We start from the raw sequence: 23,591 nt of genomic DNA, 5'->3' as shown, positions 1-23,591 counted from the left end.
AATGTCTAGAATCTGATCATCTAAATTTAACTACAAAGCAAAGGCAGTTAAGCAAACACAGAATAGCAAAGAGATGATAAAAAAAAATGACCCCAAACGGTTACCTCGAGAGCGGTGATATCAAAAAATTGGAAACACCTAGGACTTTGTCAAAGAATCCTTCTTCGTATATCGGCTGTTTGTCAGAATTTTTACATCTTTTCCAATGACAGTCTTCATTGCTACTGTGACTTTCTTCAGTATGCGCAAAAGTGGTACACTAGTTCTAAGCATGCGGAGCTACTAACCTCTTATACCATTGTTAGCCCTTTTGGAAATCGTAGATTTAGTGAGGGGGGAAGAGGTACTATCTACTAAATGTTGTATCCCTTCTTCAAGATAAGTGCCATGTTTTGCTAACCACCAATTTCTATAACATGAAGTAATATGGGTCTACGAATTCAACATACGCGTAAGAAGATGCACTTGAGATGAAGTATTGTCATGGACACATATCATCCAATATCGCAGCACATTAGGGAAATTAGCTTCGGGGACTTCCCTACCCAAGTCATATGGAACATCTTGATAGAATCCAAGTTGTCGACTAAATTGACAAGGATTATAAGTCTCAATGACCATGGAAGACTCGCACCGTGAAGCTAAAAAGTTCGCGAATACTCACAAAAAATGATGAAAGCTAAAAAATCAATTTTTCATCATCTCTCAAAAGCTCATCTTTATTTTGTTTATGAAGACTCTCATGCCAAGAAATGTATTTGCCCTTATGAATATGTATACGAGCTTCAAAGTTAGTGTAGTATTTAGCTCCACCTTTACCAGAAAATTCAACCATCAAAGGACCCCTAACGGGCGTTGGAACTTTGTAATGTGTTGAAATAAATGGCCAGCCATCCACGAACATAATGTAAAGGAAAACATGCATTTGAATAGCCAGGAGAGGGAGAAGCGGTGTGGATTTGGCTTAGTCCGCTATAAATATTGGCCAAGACAGGAACAACAAGGCTAAAAATGTAGCCTTCTGCCATAAGACTGGCCACCTTAAAAACCTCTGGACGAAGAGAGTGTTGGGGTTTATGCCCTAAAGTCTCGTGTCATGTAGTTTGTAAACAGTTTGTATGAACGCTTGTGATGTATAATATATGATATTTACTTCATTTCTTGATTTTTCTTATCTGAATGTTTTATTTTCTTTACCACAAACCAATAAACTAAAATCTCTTGTTGTCTTTCTGTAACTTAAGCATGTATGTGATGACATACAAGTGAATAATATCTTAAGTGATAACCAAAATGGTCTGTAGTATATGGATATAGGAGGGAAACCTTATCCTGGTAACGCTACGGATGCGGCTCGCTTTGTGGAATAGTTATAAATGTTATGACTTGTCATAGATGGTCTGATTCTGATCATTCATGTAGAGGACATGCGAGCGGGGGCATCCTATACAAAGAGTTTGTATAAGACCTGACCACGAAGTGTTAACGTCTCATTATATAACACCGTTCATGATAGAGACTTCACTTGTATAGGATAACCATAGGTAACATGACCTCAATCCTAAGTGATTTGGGAACTCTTGCCATTGAGGGCAGTTCTTTAATTTGCATGGGTGAGAGTGGCTAGGCCGCCGACTCAAACCTACCACTTTGGGGATTCATCTTATTTAAGAGATGGGAAGTCAGCTACACAAGATGGAATTCACTCCTTCCCCAAAGTAGGGGTAAGTAGATCAATAGCTCTCTTAAGGGCTGATTCCAGCGCTTGAACGATGTGGCGCCACACACCTTCTCATGGCCCGAGAAGTGTTCACACATAGTTGGATTATGTTGTATTGTTCATTAGAGGGATCAGTGGTACTTAAGGAGTGAGATGTAACTACAGGGACAAAATGGTAAATTGGCCTAGCTGAGTGAGATGACGATGCGAGTAGGCACCGGGCACGTCGTCTCAACTGTGGCAGTGGGAGGCATCCAGTTATCTTTACAGAAGTTCCTGTTACAATGTAAATATACGCTTTCTTTTAATGTGGTTAAAGTGTTTATTCATAATGATGGTGTTGAAATTTGTACAGCTTATCTGGAAAGTAACTTGTATGTGTTAAGACCGTTAGCTTTAAGTTCTCTCTATAACATAGAGTTGTTTAAAACTATCCTAACTCAATCTAAACGTCAACGAATTTCTCCAAAAGAAAATGCCCATCTTTGGCACCTTCAATTAGGACACATCAATCTCAATAGGATTGAGAGATTGGTGAAGAATGAACTTCTAAGTGAGTTAGAAGAAAATTCTTTATCGGTGTGCGAATCTTGCCTTGAGGGTAAGATGACTAAAAAACCTTTTTCTGGAAAAGGTTATCGAGCCAAAGAACCTCTTGAGTTAGTACATTTTGACCTTTGTGATCCTATGAATGTGCGAGCTCGAGGTGGCTATGAGTATTTTATCAGTTTTACTGATGATTACTCTAGGTATGGGTATGTTTATCTTATGCAATGGAAGTCTGAATTCTTTGAAAAGTTCAAAGTGTTCAAGGCTGAAGTTGAAAAGGTATTGGATAGACGAATTAAAACACTTCGGTCAGATCGAGGTGGAGAGTTTTTTGACTCGATATTCCAGGACTATTTGATAGAACATGGAATCGTTTCCCAACTCTCAACGTCGAGTACACCTCAGTAGAATGGTGTAGCGGAGAGGAGAAATAAATCCTTATTGGACATGGTTTGTTCGGGTACACCTCAGTAGAATGGTGTAGCTTCCTTACCAGACTCGTTTTAGGGTTTCGCAATGGAGACTGCAGTAAACATACTCAATTGTGTTCCTTCTAAGAGTATTACGAGAACATCTTTGGAGTTGTGGAACAGGCGTAAAGCTAGTTTAGTCATTTCTGCATTTGGGGTTGCCCGATATTGTTGCCACATTTGAACGCATATATATTAATGTATTGTTGACTGATAGAAGTGTTATGCAATGCATGCAATGCGATATTACTATGGTTTGTGCGATATTTACTAGGATTTGGTAGTATACCCAATTGTGCCACAAGTTTCCTTACGATGAAACCAAGTGTAATTCCATCGTAAGTTTCTCGGTGTGATCCGAGGTCGAACATGGGGAAATACGGTATCGGTTTAATGCGGTGTTTTCATGATGTTATGCGACCGGTTTTTCAATCTTTGATTTGTGGTGTGTAATATACAAAATTAATAAAATAACAGTAAAGTAAAGTAAAGCGGTAAAAATACAGTAAACCTAAGCTAGATGTATTCGATACAGGTTACATGTACAAGATGCTAAGATTAAGGCTAGCTGGGAAGGCTGTGCAAGGACATGGTATGCAGCGACAAGTCTTAGGAGGAGAAAAGAAAAGAAGAATAAGAGTACAAAACATCGCAAGGTCTCAATGAAAGTAGAGTTACGAATACTGTTCTGTTTTCCTCATGGCGTACACCTTTTAGTGATCGGCCACGTTTCCCGCGTATCTGCGTGAAAACTAGAGTCCGACGTAATGAACGCAAGGTTGCTTCCATGTCTGGAAGTACTACTCGCTTTAGTTAACGCACTCTCCTGACCTTCTCTCGATAGATCAGAATGACATCTTCACTTCTGCTCTCACAGGTGAAGATGTCGTACAGCATGCCTTAGATAAACGCATTTTATAACTTTAATTTACATTAAGCCTTCAGACATTCATAGCACTTATCGAAAGATCAGAAACACATAATGAAGAAAGTGAATAGGGGGTGCACGATGATAGATAGAAGATGAATAGTGGATTATATCGAAACTACTAATATTTCTGTTTTGAGTTTGATACATGATGAATGAATAAGAAGATAGAAAGAACATGAAATACGTAGAAGGGTAGAGAAAGGACAATCGGGAGCCAATGTCTTGGTCACCGATTGATGAAAGTCTGCTTGCCGATTGTGGATGAATGGATGGTGGGATGAAATTCCCTTTCAGGCTGGTTCCTCCGGTAGCAATGTCCTTGAACAGAGCTTCGCTTAGGGATATTAAAAGATCGAACGAAGATTACACCTTTCAGCCTTATCTCTTCTTCTTCTCGGATTTGAATTTGCAGCACTCAACTAAGCTCTTCTCTCCTTTTTAATCTTGCAGCACTTCGTCCAGATCGAATAACATAAGTTTTCCTTGAATCCTCTGGGGTATTTATAGGCTTGACTCCAGCCAAATGGTCCCCACTGTTGGTTATAAAAATTTCGAAGATGGAGGGATTTTATTCCTTCTGTTATGCAATCTGACCATCAATTGTGCACAACCGTTAGTTGTACACGCGTCTAAATCTCCCACTCTTGGTTGCTCATTTGCATCACTCGATTGCAGGTTTGCTTGCAGCGTTTGTTTTTATAACCGCATGCAGTTTTCATGAGGATCGGGATCGACTATTGTATTGCATTGTTTCTTCAATGAATGTTCGTGCGTTGACGTTCTATGGGCACAATAGTGATAGGATGCGTTGATGAAATTCTCTCGAGCTATGGGCACAAGTGGTGACTTTGATTTTCCTGTAAAACAGAGTAAATCTTCGCCATATTCTCTGTTTTTTGGCGTTAGTGGATTTTCTTGCAAGCATTTGAAATTATTAACAAACTAAGTTAATTTACCTACAATCAGTGCATAATACCTTACTTTGGCCACAATATCTAGATAAGGTAGCATAAATAACTTGTATTTCTCCAACACATTTAGGGGTTTGTACAGCTGGTTTCCCTGCATATCCTCAATGTACTAAAATTTTCCATATCTCCCGGGTATTTCAACGCATTGAGTACGTTGAACCTTACCTCCTGATCGTCAACCCTGATGGTCAATTTACCTTTGTGTACATCGATCGAGGCTTGCCCTGTGGCAAGGATGGGCGTCCCAGGACAATAGGGATTTCCCTGTCTGCCTTATAATTTAATATGACAAAATTTGCGGGGAAAATGAACTTATCCACCTGCACGAGGACATCTTCAATCTTTCCCTCCGAAAATTTTATTGATCTATCGGCTAACTGTATTGTAATCGTTGTTGGTTTAGCTTCACCAATATCTAACTTCTTGAAAATTGACAAGGGCATCAAATTTATACTTGCTCCTAAATCGCATAGTGTGTTCCCGACCATCTTCCCCTCATGATGCATGATAATGTAAACGTCCCAGGATCTTTCATCTTGGTTGGAAGATTATTCTAAAACAAAGCGCTGCATTCATATGTTAACACCACTGTTTCATTTTCTCCAATCTTTATGTTCTTAGCCAAAATATCCTTGAGAAATTTTACATAACTTGGCATTTGCTCTAAAGCTTCTATTAGGGGAATATTGATATGTAGTTGTCGGAGAACGTCCAGGAACCTCTGAAACTGTTTGTTATCATCTTTCTTTTTCAGCCTTGATGGGAGAGGTGGAGGATCCCGCCGTATTTCCTGATCACTTTGCTACTTAGTGAGGTCCTGTGTGGGATGAGTGCTATTGGTAGGAGGTTGCGTTCACTGTAAATTTAAATCTTGAGAGTCATTTTCTTCTGTTCTTGTTGTTGAACTGAGATTATTCTCACTGTTCTGCGCTTGGTCATCCTCTACAGTTAAATTCACACCTGGTGATGTTGTCGCCTCTGGTACCTTCGGTAAGTTAAGGGTCATCACTTTGCCACTCCGCAATGTTACGGCTGACACTATTCCTGTCCTTTTTGCCCCATTCACTATCCCTTGCCTTGCGATGTACCGACGCTTTCTTCTTTAATTCTCTTGCAAGCAGATCTACTTGATCTTTCAATTCTTTAAGAGACTCAGCTTGCGATTGCCTCATAACCTCGCTCTTTTTTATATAATACTTTAATGATGATTCTAGAGACAAGGTATCATAAGAGGTATTATAGGCATACAGTTCATCGAAATGATGGGTTTCTTGAAAACCACTTGTGTTGTATTCAGGAGTAGTAAAAGCCAATAAATTGCCTTGATTATCCGAGTACCTAAACTAATAGAAACTATGGCCTTCATGAGCAAGGTTTTCATCCACTCCAAAAATCGGATGATCCCACTCATGAACATAACCGTTGCTTCTTGATTCATTATAAACGGCATATACAAGATGCTGGGTCAATGGGTCAATATTTCTTGAATACTCCTCTCCCCATTGAACGCAGTCCATCGCGGATGTATGACTCACCGCATTAAGTTGCACTGTTCCTTGAGAGAGAATCCTTTGTTGATCAGCCACGGTCTGAAGCAATGAGGTTATAGTAGTCATTTGATCGACTAATGAGCTCACTGCATCTGTCGTCGCATCAGCTCTCTGTACTTGCTCTGACTCCAAGCCTCGTTCTTCAAAACCAGTATCAACCCATTCATCAGATTGTCGCGATGTGCGATCCAATATCACCTTTGCCTCTGTATATGTCTTATCCATAAATCCTCCATCTGCGAAGGAATCAGCAACTGTTTGCGTTGAATGGTCTAGGCCATTATAAAAAGTCTCCATAAGAATGCTATCAGGAATCCCTATATGTGGACACCTCTTTACTAATTCCTTGAATCGCACCCACACGGTGCTCAACGTTTCATAATTTTATTGTTCAAAATTCAGGATCTCCCTTCTTCTTTGTGTGTTGACAGATGGAGGGAAGAACCTGTTCATAAATCTGTTAACCAACTGAGTCCATCCATTGCTTTCACCAGGCTCTAATGCTTGAGCCCATCTCCTCCCTTCATCTCGCAAAGTATACGGGAATAGATGCAATTTAAAATTCTCCTGAGTAACACCAGGTGGGTAAAATACGCTACACATGTCAGCAAACTTAGTCACATGCGCTTGTGGGTCTTCTCCTGATAGTCCTCCAAACTACCCCACATTCTGAATCATCTGTAGCATGATTGGTTTGATTTCAAAGTTCACATCTCCCTCAACCGCTAATCTTGAAATTCCAGCTGAAAAATCGTAGAATTCTACCGCCGCATAGTCCCTCATTGGGACATTCTGATTACCAGCAAGAAAAATGGGATCTTGCATAAGTAACTCTTCCCTCAGGTATTCAGCGTGTGCCATGTTCTCCAACTTTCACCAAAGAATGCGGTTCTGATGAACTCGGCGCGAAAGATTTACTGGATCTCTAGGCCCGCGTAGGCTTACCAGATTACTCTGAACGTCTAAGCTGTCAGACTATTCTTCGCGTTGAATAGCCAATACAAAGAGATCTGTCCTGCATAAATCATGAAAATATTCAAACATTAAACCGTTGACCAGTTATTTCCCAAGCAACGACGCCATAAACTTGTTGTTGCCACAATTGAATGCATATATATTAATGTATTGTTGACTAATAGGAGTGCTATGCGATGCATGCAATGCGATACTACTATGGTTTATGCGATATTTACTAGGATTCGGTAGTATACCCAATTGTGCCACAAGTTTCCTTACGATGAAACCAAGTGTAATTCCATCGCAAGTTTCTTGGTGTGATCCGAGGTCGAACACGGGGAAATATGGTACCGGTTTAATGCGATATTTTCATGATGTTATGCGACTAGTTTTTCAATCTTTGATTTCTGGAGTGTAATATACAAAAGTAATAAAATAACAGTAAAGTAAAGTAAAGCGGTAAAAATACAGTAAACCTAAGCTAGATGTATTAGATACAGGTTACATGTACAAGATGCTAAGATTAAGGCTAGCTGGGAAGGCTGTGCAAGGACATGGTATATAGCGACAAGTCTTAGGAGGAGAAAAGAAAAGAAGAATAAGAATACAAAACATCACAAAGTCTCAACGAAAGTAGAGTTACGAATACTGTTCCGTTTTCCTTATGGCATACACCTTTCAGTGATCGGCCACGTTTCCGGCATGTCTGCGTGAAAACTAGAGTCCAACGTAATGAACGCAAGGTTGCTTCCATGTCCGAAAGTACTACTCGCTTTAGTTAATGCACTCTCTTGACCTTCTCTCGATAGATCAGAATGACATCTTCACTTCTGCTCTCACAAGTGAAGATGCCGTACAGCATGCCTTAGCTAAATGCATTTTATAACTTTAATTTACATTAAGCCTTCAGAAATTCATAACACTTATCGAAAGATCAGAAACACATAATGAAGAAAGTGAATAACGGGTGCACGATGATAGATAGAAGATGAATAATGGATTATATCGAAACTACTAATATTTCTATTTTGAGTTTGATACATGATGAATGAATAAGAAAATAGAAAGAACGTGAAATACATAGAAGGGTAGAGAAAGGACAATCGGGCGCCAATGTATTGGTCACCGATTGATGAAAGTCTACTTGCAGGTTGTGGATGAATGGATGGTGGGATGAACTTCCCTCTCAGCTAGCTCCTCCGGTAGTAGTGTCTTTGAACAGAGCTTCGCTCGGGGATATTAACAGATCGAATGGAGATTACATCTTTCAGTCTTATCTTTTCTTCTTCCGGATTTGACTTTGCAGCACTCAGCTAAGCTCTTCTCTCTTTTTAATGTTGTAGCACTTCACCCAGATCGAATAGCATAAGTTTTCCTTGAATCCTCTGGGGTATTTATAGGTGTGACGCCGGCCAAGTGGTCCTCACTGCTGGTTATGGAAATTTTGAAGATGGAGGGATCTTATTCCTTCTGTTATGCAATCAGACCGTCAATTGTGCACAACCGTTCTGTACACGTGTCTAAATCTCCCACTCTTACGTTGCTCATTTGCATCACTCGATCGCAGGTTCGCATGCGGCGTTTGTTTTTATAACCGCATGTGGTTGTCATGAGGATCGGGATCGACTATCGTATTGCGTCGTTTCTTCAATGAATGTCTGTGCGTTGACGTTCTATGGGTGCAATAGTGATAGGATGCGTTGATGAAATTCTCTTGAGCTATGGGCACAAGTGGTGACTTTGATTTTCTTGCAAAACAGAGTAAATGTTCGCCATATCTCCATCTTTTGGCATTAGTGGATTTTCTTGCAAGCATTTGAAATTATTAACAAACTAATTTAATTTACCTACAATCAGTGCATAGTACCTTACTTTTGGCCACAATATCTAGATAAGGTAGCATAAATAACTTGTATTTCTACAAGTTATCACTTGACACATGTGCTTGAGGTGAATCTTAAGAAGTTGAAACCATGGTCGAGGTTATGCCTCTTTGTAGGCTACCCCAAAGGTAACAAGGGGGTTATTTTTATGATCCGTTGGAAAATAGGGTGTTTGTTTCCATGAACACTACTTTCCTGGAGGAGGATCATATTAAGGAGCACAGTCCATGTAGTAAAGTCGTGTTGCGTGAGCTTTCTAACGAAACTACTGAAACTTCAACAATAGTTGTTGAAGGGCCTGCGCCATAAGCAAGAGTTGTTGATGATAGTTCATCTAGTAGGTCAGTTCCAGCTCAAGAGTTGAGGGAACCTTGACACGGTGGGAGGGTTGTGAACCTGCCTGTTCACTATCTAGGTTTCACAAAAATCCTTGCTATGGTAGCATATGGCGACGTTGAGGATCCGTTGTTTTATAAGAAGGCAATGGAGGATGTTGACCGAAATGAATGGGTCAAAGCCATGGATCTCGATATGGAGTCGATGTACTTGAACTCAGTATGGGATCTTGTAGATCAGCTTAATGGGGTAAGACCTTCGGATCTACAAGCGCAAATGGGGTGTTGATGGGAAGGTGCAAACCTTCAAGGCTCGACTTGTGGCAAAGGGTTATACCCAGGTAGAGGAAGTTGACTATGAGGAGACTTTTTCACTTGTTATCATGTTAAAGTTGATCCGCATCCTTCTGTCCATTGTAACTTATTATAATTATGAGATCTGGCAAATGGGCGTCAAGACAGCCTTTTTGAATGGCAATCTTGAGGAGACCATTTACATGGTGCAACCCGAGGGATTCATAGCCCAAAGGTTAAGAGCAAAAAGTTTTCAAACTGAATCAGTCCATTTATGGGCTGAAACAGGCGTCTAGATCTTGGAACATACGATTTGATACTGTAATCAAGCCATATGGCTTTGACCAGAATGTTGATGAACCTTGTGTCTACAAGAAGATCGTCAACGCTTCAGTAGTTTTCTTAGTGTTGTATGTAGACAATATACTACTCATTGGGAATGATGTAGGCCTACTGACTGCAGTTAAGAACTTGCTAGTGACCCAATTCCAAATGAAACATTTGGGAGAGGCTCAGTTTGTTCTAGGTATACAGATCTTTCCGGATCAGAAGAACAAAGTCCTAGCACTGTCTCAGGTATCGTACATTGACAAGATGTTGCTCAATTACTCGATTCAAGACTCCAAGAAGGGCCTACTGCCATTCAGGCATGGAGTCACTTTGTCTAAGGACATGTGTCCTAAGATGCCTCAAGAGGTTCAGGAAATGAGACGGGTCCCATATGCATCTACCGTTGGCAGTTTGATGTACACGATGCTCTATACTAGACCAAACATCTGCTACACTGGACCGCAGTGAAAAACATCCTCAAGTATCTTCGGAGAATGAGGGACTACATGCTCGTGTATGGATCTAGGGATTTGATCCTTACTAGATACACGGATTCAGACTTTCAGACTGATAAGGACTCTCGCAAGTCCACTTTAAGGTCAGTCTTTACTCTTAACAAAGGAGCAGTAGTATGACGAAGCAACAAGTAGGGGTGCATCGACGACTCCACTATGGAGGCAGAGTACGAGCGGCTTACGAAGCTACTAAGAAGGTCATCGGGCTTAAGAAGTTCTTGGCAGAACTGGAAGTTGTTCCAGATATGTCTAGGCCAATCACCCTCTTTTGTGACAATAGTAGGGCTATGGCGATCTCCAAGGAGCCTAGGAGTCACAGGCGTGACAAACACATAGAGTGGAAGTATCAACTGATCTGCGAGATAGTGCATCGAGGGGACGTGATCATCATGAAGATCGCTTCGAAGCACAATGTTGCTGACTCGTTTACAAAGGCTCTCACCGCTACAGTGTTTAAGGGTCATCTTCAGAGCATGGGTCTACAGGGCATTTATGCCCTAGTTTATTGTTTTGTACTTGTTTTTTGTACACCCCACTTTGTTTTAGGATAAGTGGGAGATTGTTAGGGTTGATGCCTTAAAGTCTCGTGTCCTGTAGTTTGTAAACAGTTTCTAAAAACCTTATGATGTATAATATATGATATTTACTTCACTTCTTAATTTTGTTTATCTGAATGTTTTATTTGCTTCACCAAAAACCTATAAACTAAAATCCCTGGTTGTCTTTAGGTAACTTAAGCATGTATGTGGTGACATACAATTCGATCATATCTTAAGTGATAACCAAAAGGGTTTGTAGTATATGGATATAGGAGGGAAACCTTATCTTGCTAATCCTATGGATGCGGCCCGCTTTGTGGAATAGTTACAAGTGTTGTGACTTGTCATAGATGGTCTGATCCTGATCATTCGTGTAGGGAACATGCGAGCGGGGGCATCCTATATAAAGAGTTTGTATAAGACTTGACCACAAAGTGTTAACGTCTCGTTATATAACACCGTTTCATGATAGAGACTTCACTTCACTAGGATGACCAAAGATAACATGACCTCAATCCTGAGTGAGTTGAGAACTTCTGTCATTGAGGGTGGTCCTTTGATTTGCATGGGTGCGACTGGCAAGGTCGTCGACTCAAACCTACCACTTTGGGGATTCGTGTAATTTGGGAGCTGTGAACTCAGCTACACAAGATGGAATTCACTCCTTCCTCGAAATAAGGGTAAGTAGATAGATAGCTCCCTTAAGGGCTGATTCCAGGGCTTGAACGATATAGCGCACCAAGAGGTGTTCATACATAGTTGGACTATGTTGTATTGTTCATTAGAGGGATCCGTGGTACTTAAGGAGTGAGATGTAATTACAAGGGAAAAATGGTAAATTGGCCCAGCTATACTTACGAGGATCTTTGAAAGGTTATCACACTCATGATTGGTTATATCCGACGGACATAGAAATATATCTATGGTAAGAAGAGTTTAGCTTTCAGTCTTTAGTGGAATGCCTACTAGTTAACAGATGGTGAATCATGTGGCTAAAGAGTTTAGTCAACTATTCATGTACCGTTAGAGCTTCGAGCCGCTTAGATAAAAGTTGAGAATCGGTTTTTGGGTCAGATGGAAATGTTCAAATTGACAAGAGGAAGTTCGATTATATATGATATAATTGGACTGGTTAATTATATATGATATGATTGACTAAATGTATGAGATACATTAGTTTGGAGAAAATTGGATATAAATATGATTTATATCAAGTAGAGGAGAAGATATTATAGTTGATATATAATATCAAACTATAGGTTAAGAATATAATATGATTATATTCATTATTTTATTAATTGGGCGGCTATGAGATAATTGGCCAAAGTTTTCTCCGAATTCATGCGAAAGTGGGAAGTTCAATTCAGTTCAAGTAACTGGAGAATAAAATGAAAAATAGTTTTCGTTTTGCACAAGACACGCTAAATTGCTCACGGGGTGAAAGTCTTGTATCGCTTAGTGTTGAGAGCCTATACGATAGTGCTTGCCTACTAAACGATCGCAAACCCGCGTTTCCTAAACGATCACCCGCGGTTATCTAAATGATCGCTTACCTTTTGATAGACGATCCCTTAGCAATTACTACATGATTGTGTACCCTAACCTAGATGATCAAGCACCCGACTATACGATAGTCTTCCCTTTCTCCCATTTGTTTGTTCATAGTACACGATTGCTTTGCCTCCTCCCCTCTACCAATTCCATCAAAGTCCACCCTTTGGATTCTCACTTCAAGAATATTGAGGGCTTCGAGTGGTGGTGTTATCCCCATTTGCTTTTTGTTCATACGCTGCTATTCGTGTAGACGACCATGGTGGTGCTAGGTGATTGCTTGCTGGACGAGAAAGAGCGAGAGGAATTTATCCACGTGAGACCAAGTTTATTGAAGAAAGTCTTTAACTAGTACGTTCTCTCGGTCTTTTGTTATTATCTTTTAAAGCACGCTAGTAATTAGCTTTTTCAATGAATATCTGTATGTTAGAATGTATGTGTGAAAATTCTGTCACAATGAAAATGGAAAGATCCGCTTCCGCTCATAGGTATGATGCGTTATTTTATTAAGTGGAAATATAAATGATATGCGTTGATGGATTGCGTTGTGCACTCAAGTTTCCCCAGCGGACTTCAAGTGTAAATTCTTCTGAGTTTCCTGGTAAGTCCAGGGTCAAACATAGGGACTTGTTAAAATAGTTGCGTTGTTGATTTTTATGAAGACTTGCAGTAATCGGGAAAATAAATAAATCGTTGGGTTTGTTGTTTGCATTGATGAAAATAAATAACAAATGTGGCGGAGTTTGAAAAGAGTTGGTAAACGGAAAAATACGATAAATATGCGGTGAACGGGTTGAGAAAAGTTTCGGCTAACACTCCCTAGAATGCGTTCATGCAACATGCATACAATAGTATACCACTTCTCGGTGCAAATACCATGGCTTCTAAGGCTAGAACGCATGCGATAATTATGCAATAAGTCTACAGGGTATAAACCTCTATTCATATTTATGCGAGGACGAAATGACGTCCACACAAATGCGACCACATAATATCATACCTATTCCTAGGATGCATGCGATGCAAGTTGACAAATAGAGCTTATCTCTAAGTCCTTATCTCTTGTTTATGCAAGCCTAATCTTGCTCTTTTGAGTCTAGATTCTAACCTAGCTCTCTCGAGACATTAGGTTTTTTCTTTAGACTTTCTCTCGAGTAACTCTAAAGGGTATTTTGCACAGCATAAAACAAGACAATCGCAAGCAATGAACTTCCTAGGTCATATTAACTTAGTTCTTCTCAACCCATTCAACTAGTTTAGCTACTCATGCGTATTAAGAAAGTGAGCAGATGTAGAAATAGAACTTCCATTGAATAGATACGAAGATGAAGTATAAATAACAATGCAAGTATAATAAAGAGCCTGGTAGCAATTTCTTGCTGCCAGGCATTTACACTGTTTCTACTCGTGCTCTAAAGATATTCACTCTCGCGAGAGTCGGCTCACTCTCTACCCTTATGCCCTAAGGTTCTCTCTCGAGTTGCCCTGAGCGATCTTCAGCGCCACCACTCTTCTCTTGCTTCGCCTTAAAATGGAAAAGAAAACTATGAACAGAAGCAACTGGTTGTAAAAACGGTGAACTTGTTAACTGATCAACCCCTTTTCTAAAGAATGCACTTGGTATTTATAGGGAATCAATGGTGAACGGAGGCTTCTGTCTCCCGGTTGTACAGATGGGACAACTTTAATTCCTGATTGACTCGTCGAATGATTGTTACCGATAAAGCTGAATGTACTTTTTGACCATTATCGACTGTCAACTTAATTTGGATTTGACTGTTATCAGCTTTCTATCCCATCACTCTTAATTGGCCTTTCATCCAGATGCGCCCACCATGTTGCATTGACCAGGTTTCGACGATCCTTCTCGAGCGAATGTTTGCAAGCACGATCAACGCAAAGTCTTATGGTGAAGTTGCGCTCGACTGATAGTTTCCTATGATCGTAATCTTGCATTGTGTTAACGCATATTCTGCACAAAAATACAAAAATCAATAGTTCTAATGCGCTGAACGCATGTGACCGCAATATTATAGCATTTATGCTTAATGGACGCAATTTAAAATATTTTATCAATGCAATCCAACATTGTTTAATAACTTAGCACAATGATAACGTGCATTTCTTCCTGTTATCACACCCCCAAATTTAAGCAATGCTTGTCCTCAAGCATAAGCTAAAGATTCCTTTATCAAGTCCACTGCAAAGTTCTTTTCATAGATTTCTCAAGGATACATCATTCAAGTCTTATATACAAGAATTTTCTTAAGTCTTATTCAAGTCTCTTCTTAAAATATTTCTAAGACCTAGGGACTGCAAGTTTAACTTTCAAAAGGACTTTACTAAATTTCGGAACATCGCATGATTTATTTCAAAAAAGATTTTTTTTACCGGAGTGTCAAATGATTTTATCCTTGCACAACAATTTTCTTCTATATATTTTTTTTCTCTCTCTGACCTTGTGCTGATCTGAGTGCTTACCTTCGTTTTGGCTTGCCCCACGTGTGTCATGCAAACATCCAACTATGAGCAATGCACTCTTTCTCAGACTAACTCATACCAATTAGGCAGTGGAGTTGCGATCATTTATTTTTGCGTTGATCCTAGTGACTTACTTTCATTTTGGCTTGCCCCCACGTGTGTCATGCAGACATCCAACTACAAGTAAGTGCCTTTCACAACTTAACTTTATCAACATGGGTTTCCCATTGCGTTGACAGTGGAGTTTTTATTCTCAAAAATGTTTTTTAAAAAAAAAAAATAGCAAGGTCGAAAATAAATACCCTCACCCCCAAATTTAAAATGCGACAATGTCGTCATTGCCAAAAGATTAAAATAAGTTATGCGATGGTCATAGAATGCGTTGTAAAGAAAGTTTGAAGAAAAGCTAGCAAACCCCAACTTCAAGAAATATTGCATGAGGTGACTATTTTAGAACTAAGTTGACTAGTGTATACGAAAAGAAATAGAAGCATATTTTTTCATCATTGGAATCATACTTGGATAAGAAACAGAATGCCGGTAACTCACTAAATTTATCTCATTACAAGAATTTTGGGCTTTAATGTCGGTTGGAAAAAGTAAAACCGGATGTATAATGTCGGTTTTGTTTTTTTTTAAAAAAAAAACGATCTTTAATGTCGATTTTTAAACCGACATTGTAGGTAATACCTTTAATGTCGTTTAAAATCTACATTAAAGATCCATTCTTTTTTTTTTTAAAAAAAAAAAAAAAAACAAAACAAAACCCATTCCTCCCCCCCCCCCCCAATTTTTTTTCATTTCTTTTTCTAAATCCTATTTTCCCTATCAGCCACCTCCTCGCTCCATGGACCTTGCCCCGCTGCTCGCCGTAGCTCGACACCATCTCGCCACCTCCTCGCTCTCTGGACCTCGTCATACCTTAGATCTAGTCGTGGAAGATTTGTCGTTCTTCACGCATAGCATAGTAGATCTAGTCGTCTTCTTCTAGGAGATCCACCATCCATTCCGACGAAGCCCAACAGTTCGTTCCGTTGTTGAAGGTACAAGCCCAGCTGTCCATTCAATTGAAGTCGAGCCATCAAAGGTACAAGTCAGTCATTGTAGCTCAGATCCCTTTCGTCGTAGCCCAGTCGGTCATTGTCGCTCAGATCCTTGTTCTTCCAACTCAGATCTATTTCAATCTTCGATCTCTGGGTTAGATCTGTTCAAAGGTGAAATTTTCTTTGTCCCCACTCCATATTTCAATCTGAGTACTAGCATTCCAAATGTTTAACGCATATTATTATCTGTTTTTTTGTTGCTTAAATTTATATGTTTGAAGTTTGAAGGTCACTGATTAATGGTTTTTATTTGTATGTTGTGCGGACGTTTAGAAGTGAAGCTTGAGGGGTTTTTTTTCTGCTGGGTTTCTACTATTGCGGAAACAAACATTTGACAGAGAAGTTGGGGAATTTTAATGGTGAACAATGTATTTTCACACAAATTACAGGTTATGGACAAGCACTTGAGCATTTTGGCAAAGCAACATATTGAGACACGTTTTGTAAAAATTAATGCTGAGAAAAGTCCATTTCTGGCTGAGAAGTTGAAGATCGTTGTTCTTCCAACCCTTGCTCTGATCAAGAATGCAAAAGTAGATGACTATGTGGTATGTCCTTTATGATAATACATCATTGATTACTGAATTATGGTTGTTTTTATTAACATTACCTTTCTCTCATGTGAATCCATCAGGTAAGATTTGATGAGCTTGGTGGAACTGACGAATTTAGCACAGAGGAATTGGAAGATAGATTGGAAAAATGTCAAGTCATCTTCCACGAAGGTGAATCATCCATAAATACTTCAAAATCTAGTGCACAAACCAGGAGAAGTGTACGACAAAGTATGAGATCAGACTCATCAGATTCAGAATAAGTTAACATTTTAGGTGTTGGAGAGCTTACTGGTATGTCGTTCTATATTAAAATTTTAGAGTATTATCAATATCTTCAAGTTTGATTATGTATTTACAATCATTCCATGAATGGCAGAAATGTGGCATTTTTGCTTGTATTAGTGCACTGAAGCACATTTTCACTTCATGATATCTCTAAAGTTCTTGCAGTTGCTGTTTATGAGGAAGATAAAGTTATCATTACCATATTCAAGATTGATTTTGCTCCTAATAATTTGTTTTCAGGTTTGATCTCTCTAGAAAGTGTCAAGCTGAAGAAAAAGAAAAACACAATAGAACAGAAAGGCCCAGGTTGGTAATTCTTTTGACATTTTTTTCCAGCACCATTTGTTACATAAGTGTGCCATATTCAGATATTCCAATCCTGTAGACCACAACGTATATATCTCCACCCAAATCCCTCCCCTCTCATCCAAATCCCTCGCTCGCTCATAAAGGTCAAATCCCTACCCTCTCGGCTCTCGCCCAAATCCCTCCCCTCTCGCTGAAATCCCTAGCTCTCACTCATAAAGTCCATCCGCTCTCACTCTCGCTCTCGCTCTTGCTAATAGTCTTTGCAACGCAGCCCTCTCGCTTTCGCTCGTCCCTCCGCTAGCTACTCTCGTTACTCTCGCTCTCGCTTTTGCTCATACCTCCACTCTCGCTCTCGCACATAAAGTCCCCTCTCGCTCTCGCTCATACCTCCACTCTCACATATTGTGTGGTGGTTTAATATTTGGTGAAATTTTTCTAGAACATAAGTGTCAAGTGAGTATCCCTTATGCACATTCCCAATAAACACGGATAGTTGAATATGAATTCTGATAACATTTTCACGTTCAATCCTTTGTCTTAAACCTTTTTTGTTTGTGTATTTTTTAGGTGTTTGGAAGGGGTGGGGAGGAGATGGATTTCTTGCAATAGCAAGGGATTCAGGTGAAAATTGTTCTTGGTAAGTGCATTTTTGAATGCTTGCAATTTGTAACAAAAGGGCTATTGCTGATCGAGAGTGCCATGTTGCACCAAAAAATGAGGTTTGTGTTTCTATTGTTTTGTTATAAGTAGAAGCTTTCATGAACATTGAGGCATATTATTATTCTTCTGCTTTTTATTTGAAGAGCTTGTGGCTGTTAGCTGTTACCTGTTAATGAAAAACAATTTTTTAAATGTGCCATGTGTAATACAACTTGGACCCGAACTTTCTAAAGGATGGGGATGATATTCCAACTATTGTGTCATTATTGAGACGAACTTTTGATGGGACGAAGAGATTGCCAAGCATGAATTAATATTATGAATTTCTTATATATGAATGACTGAAATCTATATATACAACTTACCTTCTCTATCATTGAACATTCATTAATTCCTTTTAAGTTCTGTTGTTCAAAGATTTGATATTGTGTGCCTTTTCAAATATAAATTATTTATTTGCATTATGTGCGTAAGTTCATGCTGCATTGCTTTTCTTTGGATATCATTGAGCATTATATGTGTAAGTTCGTGCTGCATTACCTTTTCAAATATAAGTTATTTATTTGCATTATATGCGTAAGTCCTGTTGTTCTAAGCCTTGGGTTGGTGAATCTAGTGGTGCTTATAACAGTGGTGGCAAAACTGTTTCTCATACTTTTGCCAATGGATTCTGGTTTAATTTCTAATTAACTCTTTAACTTTACAAAAATTAATCATTCAAATAATTTAATTTTTTATAATGTTTTTTTTTGGATTGATTAAGGTATTTGGTTCAATTGGGGATGACTGCCACAATTAATTATCAGGTTTATTGTAGACAAGCCTTGATTGGTGGAAATTATGCTTTGCTTAATACCACTTCTTTTATCACTTCTTTTATCCCTAACCCTGATTATTTTCTAAATTTTAATGATTTTTTTTTTGGTTGGAAACAGTACTCTATTATGGCACAGATTAATGGGAAAGAAGGTCCTCTCAGCATCCCATGACAACTCCCCATACCTTCGCGTTTATTCTCACTGCACCAAAAACAACGTAATTAGCTCAATCATATCCAAGGACACAAAGGAAGGGAAGGAAAGTACTTTTCTTTTGCTTATCTACTTAAAAGACACTATTTTTATTATTTACTACTAAAATGTTAATATCCCCTACTTTTCTATTGCTTATCTATTTAAAAAACACTATTGACTTTATTATATTTACTACTAAAATTTCAAGGGTACAGAAAATACCCTTGAAATTTGCCATTTGTTTAAGAAGAATCTTTATTCTCTCAGAAGTTACAATATTATGCTACACCTTTCCTCAACATTTCAAAACCATCTTTACCGGAGAAATCTCTTAAAATTTCAAACAGAAATTTGAGACCTAGGTCACTTCGTTCTAGGTCCCAACTTTTGTCTAAAATTTTATAATATTTCTACTCCAATAGTAGTTTTGAAACCTTTAGAAAAGGTCAAGGTTAATATTGAAACTTTTGAATTAACCATACTACTACTCAATCTACTGAATGTCCATGTTAGATTGCCTTCTAATCGATTTCAACAATTCTGAATTGTCAATTACAAACAAGCCTGGTTGTTTTGGTTGTTCTACCATCAACTGGGATGAAGTATTTGCTCTCTGTTTTCTCCTCTTACACCTCCACATCAATCTACTTCTTTGTTTAGCATGTTCATGTAGTTTATCATGGGAAAAATTAACAAAAGACCACATCTGGTAAACATGATGACTGTATGCTCACAAATTTGTTCCGTACCATTTATGCTATTATCAATGAGGTTTGTAATATGCTAATCACTTTGCGTTGCAAGTGTTGTGCACCTGATCATGAATTCATTTTCTCAAATTCTCCATTATACTAAGCAATGAACTGGTCGAAGAACCTCACATCATAAATATGGGAATCATTAGCGGGTAGGATATGTTCAAGACATGGTAGAAATAGTGATGAAGATCATGAAAAGTTGGTGGATTTGGATGATCAACTCTATTTTCCTCTCGTAGAGAAAGAAATATATATATTGAAGATTATCAGAGACATCTTGTATCTAGAAATTATTATGAATGTAATATGTGATCCAGGATGCAAAAATATGTGTCTGAAATGCGGTATAAAATTGAATATTGGAAGCTGTAACTGTAGTAAGCAAGTTGTAAAGAAGAACAAATTTGGTCCTCTAGGAAATTTGAAAAGGCAAATGCAGAAAAATTCCAGAACTTGAATGCAAGACCACGTGTTCCTTTTGATCAAACCCTTTCTTTCTGTCAATAATTGATAAAACGGACATTAAGGATTAAAAAAATGGACAATAATTGATAAAACGGACATTAAAGGGCTTTAATCACTAAAGAACTTCAATGTCGATTGCAGCTGACATTAAAGACCTTCAATGTCAGTTGCAACCGACATTGAAGGTTGTGTTATTGAAGCCCTTTAATGTCGGTTTAAAATCGACATTAAAGACAACCGACATTAAAGGCCTTTAATAACACTACCTTTAATGTCGGTTTAAAACCGACATTAAAGGTCGAATTTCTTCTAGTGTCTATGTCAAATGATTGTAGTGATTAAAGAGGATGCGGTGATATAACATTGAAGATTAAAATGCAATGTGATTGCACAAAATTGAAAATAAAGATAAGGAAGAGTACACTCCCAAATTTTATGCTGTTGCCCACATTGTATTGACGCATCCATCTTTGTGGCGATCTCTCTTCTTTGGGTTGTGGTGATGGAATAAGATAACTGCTTCTTCGCATAACATCTCCGCAATCCAACGCCTCAATTGTTGTAAGAAAAACAAAGAGAAGGTCAAATTATTTTAAACAAAATAAAAATCATTATCGCAATATTTTTTTTTTTTTTTTGGTAGAAATAAAGAAAGTGATAGTGAAATAAAGATAGATTAGAATTTGAAAAGATAGTAAAAATTTTGAGTAGTGGAGAAAAGAGTTGAAGAATTGGGGTTTCCCAAAACTTGAGTCCCTAATAAGTTGCGATCATTTGATACCACAGGGACCACTTATTTCCGGCTGGTTTGCTCAAGTAGATGGTGGCTTTTCTCTCTTTTCTTTGTCTTCTAAGGTCTTTACTGCCTTAATTCAGAGCTTTTCCCCATGAATACTCATTACAATTTCTCCTTTTCACACATCAATTTGAGCGCGACCATTTGAAAGGAATGGTCGTCCCAATATGATCGGCGCATCTTCGTCCGCTTTATAATCCAAAATGAGGAAGTCTGCCGGTAGAATGAATTTATCAATTAAAATTGCAGCATTTTTCAATTCTTCTTCAGGATGTATTCGATATCTGTTCGTGAGCAAGAGAGTTTCCTTTGTGGGCATAAGTGTGCCGACATTCAATTGTTTGAAGATTGATAACGGCATTATGTTTATATTTGCCCCAAGATCGCATAGTGCCTGGCCACTGAAGGTCTCTTCGATAGAACATGGGATTGTGAAGATTCCCGGGTCACCCATTTTAGGTGGGATCATAGCATTTTGCACTACAACCACTATTGCGATATTTTCTTCCTCATTTTGTTCCTCTTTCAATCCTTACGGAGTCACTGGTGGTTGGACTTCTTCTGTCTCAAGATCCAGAGGCTTAAGGGTGGACGCAACTTCAGGGTCTATTTTCTTGGGCTTCTCCAAACTACAGGTCAGCGGGTCTTCGGTTATCACCGCATTCAAGTTGGTCGCAATGCGCTTCTCCCCTACATCCGCAGTCGTGTTGTCACTTAGCAAGGAGACTGCTAAGCATTGTTCCTTCCCATTAGCCCCAGCATTGTGAGGGAGCTCAGTTGAGCTCGGAAAACGCTTCTTGCGGTCTATTTTTTAGCTCACTCACAATCTGGCTCATCTGTAATTCAAGATTGCAGATGGACGTGGTCTGACTTTGAAGCACCCTCTCATTTTTCATTATATATTGCTTCAGTAGGCTCTCCAAAGAAGAGGATTACGGTGGTTGTTATGAACTACTTGCTTGATTGCTCGATTGACCGTTGTTGCGTTGAAAGAATCCTGGTGGTCCTTCTTTTTGCGCCATAGATTACAAATTTTGTTGTTGATTCTTCTAAGAAAAATTGGGGTGGTTTCTCCACCCGGGGTTGTATGTATTGGAAAAGGGATTATCTCTCATGAAGCATACCGACTGTGGGTTTGTTAGGCATTCCTCCATCGGGTGAGCATCACCACAAAGGACACAACTTGTGTTCGTCTGCTTAATTACGCTGACCTGCCCTTTCTATGCTCCTATATTATTAATTCGATGCCTTGTATTAAATTCATCATCGCAGTCATTTGATTTTGCAAGGATGCGATGGCCCCATTATTTGCGTAGTATTCTTTGACTCTTAATCTCTGATCGCTTTCCCTCCAATCCTCATGATTTTTGGAAATGCGATCAAGTATACTTTTAGCCTCCTCATATGTTTTGTCGAGCAGACCACCAGCGGCTGTCGCATTGGCAGCGGTCTGCAAAGAGGGATTCAATCGTTGGTAGAAAATCTCCATTTGCAGGCAGTCTGGTAAGCCATTATGTGGAAAGTCTCTTACCAACTGCTTGAACCTCGCCCAGGCATCATTGAGTGATTCGTCATCTTCTTGTTCAAAATTTGTTATTAATTTTCTTCTCATAGCGTTCTCAGTAAGTGGAAAATACTTCTTCTTAAACTTTTCCACCACCTATTCCCACGAAGTTATCTCTCCCGGTTTGAGAGAGTATGCCCAATTCCTCATCTGATCACACAAAGAAAAAGGGAAATAAAGTTAGTCGAACTTCCTCGGTTGAGATATTTGGGAACACAAAAGTGTTGCAGATTTCTATGAAGCTTCGAACGTGGGCGTGTGGGTCTTTCGCACGCCTTCCTCCAAACTGCCCAGCAAGTTGAATCATCTGCAACATTACCGGCTTCATTTCAAACCTCGATCCATCTAACGTCGGCCTCATGATTCCTGGAGAGAAATTGTAGAGGTTAGGTGACGCATAGTCCCGGGATGGGGCTATTGCGTTCATTCGCCAGAAGGATGGGGTTCGCCATTATATTATTCGCGTTAGCGGCCCTTGCGTCCGGTTGCTCCGCCATTCTTAATGTTTCTTCTTATTGTTGGTGGTGGTCTCTTAATCTTCTTCTAAAAGTCCTCTCAATCTCTAGGTCGTAATTTGCTAGAGATTAAGAGTCCTGAAAAGAAATAAAAAAAAATTACCGTTAACAAACTATTTTGTCGAAGTCCCCGGCAACGTCACTAAAAACTTGATGCGTTATTTTATTAAGTGGAAATATAGATGATATGCATTGATGGATTGCGTTGTACACTCAAGTTTCCCCAGCGGAATTCAAGTGTAAATTCCTCTAAGTTTCCTGGTAAGCCAGGGTCGAACAGAGGGACTTGTGAAAATAGTTGCGTTGTGATTTTTATAAAGACTTGCGGTAACCGGGAAAATAAATAAATCGTTGGGTTTGTTGTTTGCGTTGATGAAAATAAATAACAAATGCGGCGGACTTTGAAAGAGTTGGTGAACGGAAAAATACGATAAATATGCGGTGAACGGGTTGAGAAAAGTTTCGGCTAACACTCCCTAGAATGCGTTCA

The 23,591-nt window shown here is 39.0% G+C and overlaps 1 protein-coding gene and 1 non-coding gene across 2 annotated transcripts; both read left to right on the top strand.

Moving 5' to 3' along the window:
* Positions 1–16,571: 16,571 nt before the first annotated feature.
* LOC120087608 (thioredoxin domain-containing protein 9 homolog) lies at positions 16,572–16,996 on the top strand. The gene is made up of 2 exons (XM_039044430.1): positions 16,572–16,727; positions 16,814–16,996. Exons 1-2 carry the CDS (start codon positions 16,572–16,574, stop codon positions 16,994–16,996), a joined length of 339 nt encoding a protein of 112 aa, XP_038900358.1.
* Positions 16,997–22,527: 5,531 nt separating this feature from the next.
* LOC120089626 lies at positions 22,528–22,634 on the top strand. The gene has a single exon (XR_005485299.1). It is a non-coding gene; the product is annotated as a small nucleolar RNA R71 (small nucleolar RNA).
* The last annotated feature ends 957 nt before the right edge of the window (positions 22,635–23,591 follow it).

The sequence above is a fragment of the Benincasa hispida genome, chromosome 10 (genome assembly GCF_009727055.1).
Source record: "Benincasa hispida cultivar B227 chromosome 10, ASM972705v1, whole genome shotgun sequence".
Taxonomy (NCBI): Eukaryota; Viridiplantae; Streptophyta; class Magnoliopsida; order Cucurbitales; family Cucurbitaceae; genus Benincasa; species Benincasa hispida.
This window is presented reverse-complemented; position numbering and strand designations above follow the sequence as displayed.